At 34.8% G+C, this 9605-nt stretch overlaps 1 protein-coding gene across 1 annotated transcript in view; it reads left to right on the top strand.

Annotated features, from left to right (window-relative positions):
* Positions 1–1136: 1136 nt before the first annotated feature.
* LOC140157025 (uncharacterized) overlaps positions 1137–9605 on the top strand; it is a 132908-nt gene continuing 124439 nt past the window's right edge. The window contains exon 1 of the mRNA XM_072180085.1: positions 1137–2238. Within this exon, the coding sequence (XP_072036186.1) occupies positions 1278–2238 (961 nt within the window). The 5' untranslated portion in view covers positions 1137–1277. The remainder of the gene's footprint in view (positions 2239–9605) is intronic.

The raw sequence follows: 9605 nt of genomic DNA, 5'->3' as shown, positions 1-9605 counted from the left end.
ATCAAAATGTCTTAGGGTGGGACTTATCTCGGGAAACCTGAATATTAATAAAAACCAGGTCGCGTTGGTTAGCGATTCTTGGACCTCATTTTGTTTACGTCTACAGCCTTTTCTGATACACAACGGGCGGCAAAGCATTTGCAGCAGCAGGTGCCAGATTCTGGAATGACTTATCTTTCCAATTAAGACCTTTTTTGCTGAATAACTTGGGTTTTTGTTTGCTACTATTATATGACCTGCTACAACGAAATTAGTATAAAGTCGCAAGTTAGTATAGTTTTGAGACACCCTGGCTGACTGAGTTGATGCTCTTTGTTTGCCGCGCACCTGTACAAGCCAGTAGTGTGTCCTTCGTGAATGGCCCATTGTGCCCCATTCACACAGGACATACAGACATACTACTGGCTTAAACAGGTGCAACTGCGCAGTATTCGGGGCGTTTAAAAACTACCAATTTGCGACTTTACTCTTATTTCACATAATGTTCTTTGGATGTATGTTATAGTGTTATGTTTATATTTGGGGGCTTACACTCTTTGACATTTTTGTATGTTCACGAACCTATAAAGTACTTTATAGAACCTAAAGACCCTTTATAGGTTCCTCCTGGAGGACTGCAAAGGAACCTCGGTAGCGTAAATAAATTATCATAGAATAACCCTTTTTTATAAAGTTACAAAGACATTGCATTCCAAGCCTATATTGTCAATATCAACGATACATACCCACTATTACATTAAATCATTGGGATGTATTTTTAAAGCACCACGCCAATGCATAATTTATTTTTTTGTTTACTATAGAGAGTTATCTATTAAAGCGGTTTCTCCTTTTTTCTTTTTATTTGCAGACCTTTGGAAGGAATCTAATTTAGCGAGTGTCTTTTAATCATGGAGCTCTTCAAAATGATCATATTGATATCATTAATTCATCACGTTGGAAGTATGTTGGATTGGACAAAATCTATACTGAGCACTGTAGCATTGATCTCAGTCATATGTCACGGTTACGCAACGTCTGTGAATACCAGTACGTCTAGTGAAGCACCTGAGGCTACAGGCTATAAAAGAACGACAGAACTACCCGTAATTGGTATGACAGAGAAGCACCCGGTGGACGAGGCAGCATTAGAAAAAGAGCTTGCTTCAGGGGACTTGAATTGGGCCTCCCAGTTTGCTACACCCATATGGCCAAGTGTCCCCGTTCAAATAACCTCAAGTTATAGAAGAGAAATTGAGCATGACACAAGTATAGGGGTAGTTGAGCAACACACGGTAATGTCCCAAGGGTTGACGTATATAGGGGCCAATCAGGAGAACTCATTGAAAACAGTACCTCACTTAAACATAAGCACTACAGCGTTGTATCAAACATCACGATCAATACAGCCCTCCGTGGTTGCAGCTTCATTAAGCAGCTCCATTAGACCAACTCCGTCGTATAGCAGCATCTACGCAACGCACTTGTTCACAATTGATGCTTCACCAGCTAGCTATACAGAGAGGAGTGGAGTTGAATCATTCACGCTCTCTCCGATAATAATAACCACTAGTAGCACCTTAGAGGTTTTACCAACCGCCTCATCACCGTTGCCTCGTCATTTTCAAACAGCGCAAAATTGGCGCACATCATTACCATTGCAGTCTGATATATTACTACCAATGCCTACGGTTGATTTATCTACTTTAATTTGGAGTGATACGGAGTTAAATACACTTCAGTCTATTATGACTTTGTCTACCACAGTGCAACCTTCATCCGATGCCGGTTATGTTGATAGTGGTATATTATCTCAAGTATCAGAGAGTAGTAGATCACTATTATCAAAGCTTTCTGGAACTACTCCTCCACAAGACTCAGCTCCAGCGTCCGATTTGGCAGATTCAGCAACAATGCCACCACCGACGCATGCGCAACGTTCTTCCTATCATCAGACAACAATTACCCCTTCGCTCAAGACTTTACCACCGGAATGGTTTAAGGAATTGTCTACGCCAAATGTTCTGCGAGGAAGTACGGAATATTATCAATCACAAACTGTGGTTACTGATATGGCCCCAACAGAACCGGGTGGAATAGATAATGATGATGAAAATGATGATGATGATGATGACCAATCTCTCCGTCCAGCAATGACACCATCACCATCTATTATAATGGAAAGTTCTACTTCTTATTGGAATTGGTCTCATAGGATACCTATCAATTCTAGCAATACAACAACGATGAATAAAGATGGTAAGTACTTACCTTTATGTTGTGGTATTTTGATGCATACATTTGTAAACAAGGTAGTTGCGGGGTATCTGTTTTCCTGTGCAAGTATGCATACCAATTTCCATTTATAACAGAATTCAGCAAATGTAAGTTTGTATAAAGAGTCTTTATATCCGGAATACCTTGCCTAGTACCCTGACTCCAATCTTAACTATAACCTTAACAATGACCCTACAAAGTATTTGGCCTGTGTTTGTATGTAAAAGATATGAAAATTATACTATACAATTAAAAGAATGTTGTTTTGTACTTATACTTATTTATCACCGTTTCCTAAAAGATTCAGCAATTTAGTTTGCTTAGCACCTTTGAAAGGACGTAATCGAAGTTCAGTAAAGATTTCCTTTCGATATGGAGGCAGATGCAGACATTTACGACCGTAAATTGAATGTGTTAAGTGTGATGTATTACGACTACAATATCAGGCAACTATCTCAACTAAATTCAAAAATATTTCAGAATTAAAAAGTTTATATATTGTGAAGTAAACATCATCTCACACCTACGAGTCGATAAGAAATATCTAGTGGTTGTAACAGTACGTCGACAGAAGTCAAAAAGGTCGTAAGTGTCTTCAGATATATTTGTCACTTGCATTATCTCACCGATTTTTGCTAGCCATTTTAATGTGTAGCCTGTTTGGGATTAACAACAAATGTTTATGCTTTGAGGACTTAAGGATGTGTTTTCTCTTAACGTACATCTCAAAGAGCTATATTTTGGGTCGCATCTTTCACATCTACTTTAAAAAAACTAGCTACCACCTGTTACCGGGCCCATGATTAATCAATGCAAAATATGTATCTAATCATATCAGACACGTCGGTCTTCTCATTGAAAAACAATTTGCTGTAACACGATCAGCGTAAAACATTTTTGCTTTTAGAAATTGCATAAATGTATCATTTAGATGATCTCAAAATAGGGTTCAAGATGCATCTATAAGTGCCCGAAACCATCGGGTCATTGCTCTGTCTCCTGTCTCATGTTATGTTATACTCTTTCTTCAAATCTGATAAAAGCTTGAATAAATATTGTCCGATGTTAGCGTATGGGGTCAATGTTCTATGTTTGAGAGAAAAAAAAGAGGTGCGATGGCTGTAAAGCTATTGATGATAACATCATGTTAGTCAACGCTATTCGAACTAATCGGTGAACTGCCCGGCATTGTGTGAGATATATTTACATTATGTTAACGAATCAAGTCATTGGTCCCTCAAAATGTTCACAATATGTTAGATTTTGCTTCAAGATTATATTATATATCGATTCATGAGTTTGGGAAGAACATCAGTGCTTTTACGCGGTTTTGCCGCAAAAGTGCGGACAAACCGCCCTTGTACTTGAGTGTATATTCTCTGTGCGATTTAGTTAGCTCGAGCAATCTATACTGCGACCAGCTAAATACGCACTTTTGTCATTACCAAGTTCGAGGTGAAACAGAATCTAGTTTTCAAACCCTAAACGCGTTTTTAACTCCACAAAGTGTTTTGAAACATAGATTGATGTTCGATAACCCAAAGCACTTCCCTCTAATCATGTTTCTGTTATGCAATTATGTTGTATTTACATTGTGTGATGATTAATATAAATACAAAATCAACTAGCTTTGTAAAACACTAGCTTTGTTAAGCTTCCAAAAACATCAAAACATTTCTTACAAAAAGCGCCCCTTTATGTTGCATTAGTACTAATTGAGATAGCACGAGCAAGAAATAACTGCTCGAGCGAGGTAATGTCGCTTTCCCCAAATAAGGGGCTCCTGAGATGTAAATTCTGCTTCCAAGCGTATCTTTACAATGTCAGACACCAAGACAAATTTTGTTATGCACATTATGACATCTCATTTGTCAAAACAGGTCTATGTTCTGCCTGCCTGAGCGTAAATGGTCAATTATTCAACGCAGGTATACGAATAACAACATAGGTACGATAATGTTGTATTGCCTGTACAAGGTACTTCATGTGTTTAGTTACAGGCGTCCCTTTAATCTTGATATTTTCATCTTTGCATCAGAATATGTTATATCTTTGTGCTATCGCTAATCGTTATCGTTGTATATTGGAATCTCATTTAAAATGTACTGCGGTGTATACATATAGAGTAAAATAGAATATACTGTCTTATTTCTAAGATTCGTTGTCAATATTCCTTATGCAGAAACGCCGCATTGCATCTGGGTTTGCTTTGGACAATGTTGCCCCTGATCAATGATAGCAAACAAATCTCGTTCACTAATACACCGTATATCACTCAGTAGAAAATGCAAGACTCGACCGAGATTTTATTCATGTTGGGTTTTCCACAACAAGGTACACATAACTATACTGACTGACATAAGCACACCAGTGTGGTATACTGGTTTACATTATCTGGATTGCATTACCTGGATTATACACTGGTATGAATTCATTATGACTCATTACAAATGCACGGATTACATTAAACCAGAAAGCTATTAAGTTTTACCACATCAGACATGTCAGAGGAATATATAAATTGCAATACTGATATGTTTTTCATATGAAAACGCACCACTCTATATAATCACAAACACCTATCCATTTAACATGAGATCAGCCCTTCCAAATTCAATGTAGTTCACGTCATTTACAAACACCGCATTGCGATATTGCTAATGTAATTAGATATATGGTTTCCATACGTATAATATGACAACGGTGAATGATCACCCCCATCCATTCGAGCTGCATTATATAAATTGTATACCTAAACCGTGCACACAAGTGGGAATTCCAATGCAACGTTTATTTTACACTTTACTTTCTGCTACAGATTAACCTGTAGAAAAGTAATAAGCTTATTTCTCCCAAAATTTGGAAGACATTCTTGTGGAGTTGCCAAATTATTGCATTTATTAGGAATGCAAAATATTGGTTTGGAAATAGTAAGACCTTATATTAAAAAAAAAATGGACGGATATTATATCAAATACATCAAATATTGGAATATGTGTAGACGCAATATTACAGTGGAAATCGTCAATATTTTATTAATACAATACAATACAATACAAGGTGCAACGGTCTCTCTAACTCTCTCTCTCTGCCCCTCTCTCTCTCTCGCTGTCTGTGTGTATATGTCTCTCTGTATCTCTCCTTCTCTGTCTGTCTGTCTGTCTGTATGTATGTCTGTCTGTCTGGGGTGTCGGGTGTCTGTCTCTCTGTCTCTCTCTTTCTCTCTCCCTCTCTCTTCCTCTCTCTCCCTCTCTCTAACTCTCATCCGTCTCTCACACTAACTCTCTCCCCAGCAAACACAAAAACGTTTTAAAAACGTTTTAAGGGCTGGGGTATGAACGTTTGGACAGTATTTATTTTGGGACATCAGAGCACATCAGACATATCGAATTGCATTCTGAATACGAAGAATGTCATTCTGATATCAAATAATTTTGATTTTTTGAAATTCGCAATTTAATACACATTTTATGGCAAATCATTAAAATTGATATTTTGATATTTAACAGTACTTTATAAATCTGATGATTTATACTTAAAGTGTATGTAGGTTGGATGAAAAGCCGACGATCAATTGAAAATTTTGACCTTTCGTATTGAAGATATGGATTTTTTCCCCAAAACACAAAAAAAAATAGGTCTTTTTGGGAAAAAATCCATATCTTCAATATGAAAGGTCAAAATTTTCAATTGACCGTCGGCTTTTCCTCCCTGCTACATACACTTTAAGAATATATCATTAGATTTATATTTATTTACTTCGAGGACTGTTATATATCAAAAATTTGAAAAATATCAAATTTGTATAATTTGTCATAAAATTTGTATTATATTGTGATTTTCAAAAATGAAAATTATTTGATATCAGAAAGACATGCTTCGTATTCAGAATGCAATTCGATAGGTCTGAGGTGCTCTCATGTCCTACAAAAAATACTGTCGAAACGCAATAAACGCTCATTTTAGATCCCTTAAATAAGTTATATTTTGGCTTTTGGTTTATGTAAAAACGTTTTAATAACATTAAAATGTCGGGTTATATAAAGGTCATGATAACGTTTTAAAACGTTTTGCATGAAAACACACTACAACAATATTTTTAAATGTTTTCAAAAAATGTTATTGTAAACTATTTTTGCAAACATTTTTGCCAAATATTGTGTCAATACTTAAATATCATTATGTTAAAACATTTGAACCAAGCAAACACGGAAATGTTCTTAAGTGTTTTTTCAAAACCTTTTAATAACATTTAAATGTCGGGTTATATAAAGGTCATGAAAACGTTTTAAAACGTTATTGAAAATATTTTGGGCAAACATTTTCGCAAAATATTTTTTCAACCCAAAATAACATTCTGTTTAGAATGTTTTGTATCAAGTTTTCAAGAATGTTTTTGGAATGTTATTAAAACGTTTTTATACCCTTTATATAACCCGACATTTAAACGTTTTCTGTAAAACATTTTTGTTTGCTGGGCAGTAGATTATCAAAAGATGTTTTTTAAGGTTATGAAAACGTTTTATACTCTTAATATACCCTTTATATAACCCGACATTTAAACGTTTTCTGACAACCTTTTATAACCGAAAACGTTTTGTGTTTGCTGGGTCTCTCCGTCTTCATGTCTCTAACCCGTGTCTCACTATGTCTACCGCGTTATCTCTCTTCCTTCTTTATATTTCAATGTACACTAGGATACTCGATTTAAAAAACATGACTTTTTAAAATGAATATTGATTTGAAATGTAAAACTTTTATACATTCGATTTTAAACAGGTGGCAAGGCACAAACCTACAATAATAACATATGTATCGAATATCTATGGATTCTTTGCTCAGTATTTCATATTAAGTATAAAATATCTTTACAATGTCAAATATTTATGATGTCGTCCAGACTTAACTGCTCTTTCTAATATTTTTTCATCAGTCTAGAGTAGACTATTACATATTGATGCTAGCCTAGAATCTCTATTATTTATGCATTGATGTTTTATATAAAGTATGTCGCCGTTATATTTGGTTGCTATAGTTATATTTTGACGTTAAAGAAAATATTATATTACTGATTAATTTTGTACACGAGACTCGGGATTAGAGTAAAATACGCGCCAAATTACTTTATAGAATTTTGCAGGTCAAGGATAATCCTGGTAGACATTAATATTTATGTACGTATATTAGACATTGCTGCCATGTGTTAATGCTCTTATGTTTGTTTTTGTAAAGCGACATGAAAACCAGTTTTTACTATGTAAATTTTGCATGCAAGTAATTAATTTTAACGATTCAGTTGATTTTGTTGTTTTTTGTATAGGTTACATTTATGAATTTCCTCTGTCAAAGCCTACTATGCGTATTCCACGTTTGTTGTTTTGTTCTTTTGTGCTTTAAAGCACTCCATTTCTGTGCAATATGCATTGTATGTTTTCCAATTCCTTGCCTCTTGCGCTTGTGCCTATTTCAAATTTTCATTTTTGCTGCTTCTGCGTGTGCCTTTTTTTGTTTTGCTCCTTGTGTGAAATATGCACCATGTGTTCTTTTGGCTTTGGATTTGCATGTTTTTTGTTGTATATTTCACATGCTACTGTCCTCCTTTGCTCGCCTCTGACGTAACTGTGCAATATACATCAACTTATTTCTTTATTAATTTTAAAATGTTAGTTCGTATCTTAATGCTGTATATTTAAATATTGTTGCCATGTGTTTATGCTTTTATGTATGCTTTGTAAAGCGCATTGAGATTTGTTTGTAACGCGCTATATAAGATTAAATTATTATTATTATTATTATTATTATTATTATTTGTGAGTAATTGGTATACGATTAATTTTTCTTCCTGAATATGCTTTGGCCTTTTTAATCGTTTTGTTTTGGACGGGCGTGTGTATTATTATCATGAAAACGCAGTGTAGTCAATTGGTTCTTAGTGTGTTGTCTCTTTGAATATTGAACGCACCTCAAATATGCTGCTAATGTTAATGGTAACCCTAAATCTAAAGGCTTAGTCTAAATCTAGTTGCATCTACTCTTATTATCACCATTCAACTTAATACCTATATTGTTTAAGAAACTCATAGAGCATTGTAATTCGACTAGAGTTGATATTTCATAAATTCAATCGGACAAAATTGGATCTAAGAAGCACCAGCAAGTGTTATTGAATTTTTATTATCATGGACACCATCTCAACTCGAACCTGTCACCATTATAACACTATAATTGCAACGCCTTAATCATGCACGTGTTCATTTAGTAATCTTAACCCTAACTGACCGTGAAGCTTACCCCTAACCCCTAACCCCTAACCCTAACTCGTATCATATCTTAAAGTTTTCCCACTTCCTGTTCATCTTCTTAATGTTAAAGAGCCACTATGATTATACCATTGTCATTTTCCCCAATTGTTCGTCATTGGCCTTCCTCTTGGCACTAAATGTTTCTTATTTTACTTGCTTCCAATCTTTTTAACTTATCCCTATTATTAAATTCATTCGTCTGTCAATTTTCTCTCGTTGAGAATAATATATATATATATATATATATATATATATATATACGCTCTCCCTTTTTGGGATTGAGCACTTTATTCAAAAGATAGTCTAACTTGAGTAAAATGTTGTTATATATATATATATGTATATATAGATCCATGGTAATGCATCTCCCCTATTCCATGTATAATAATAAATGCGTAACCAAAATCTTCTTATCTGACCACTCTATCTAATTCCACTATGTTGCTTCCGATATTTGTTGTTTAAGAAAACCATAGAGCTTTATAATGCGGCTATAGTTGACATTACATACATTCAATTGGACAAGATGAAACCTAAGACGCATTAGAATTCATGTAATAGCAGTATAAGCTACGGATACTGATTGTTAAAACCACCTTAGGGATAGGTAGTAGTAAATGATATTCAGGACATAGATATGATGATTAAAATCCTTCGATTTATACCATGGTCTAGTTACGTCGTCTCAGATCAATTTGAGCCTGGTGACTCTAATCCGATAAGATGAAGTAGATGGCGGGTTGTGAAAAGAATGTAACTGATATCGAGTATTCTACAATTATACTGTCTTTTGCATCGGTTAGTATCGATTTGCATCGGTTTGTACAAGAAGATGGCCATTATTGTATGAGTTAAAATACTTTATATCTTGCTTTCTCTTTTTCTCTATCTTTCTTTCACTCTCCCTTTTCTTTCCTTCCTCCCTCCGTCTCTCTCTATTTTTCCTTCCTGCGCATAGCCTATCACATAATATGCTTTGCACTATTGTTTCTAGCTCGTTGAATAATACTACTAGCAGAATTTTTTTTTTTAATTTCTAGATTCTAG

Source organism: Amphiura filiformis, chromosome 7 (genome assembly GCF_039555335.1).
Source record: "Amphiura filiformis chromosome 7, Afil_fr2py, whole genome shotgun sequence".
Taxonomy (NCBI): Eukaryota; Metazoa; Echinodermata; class Ophiuroidea; order Amphilepidida; family Amphiuridae; genus Amphiura; species Amphiura filiformis.
Note: the sequence above shows the minus strand (reverse complement) of the source record. Positions and strands in the feature narration are given on the sequence as shown.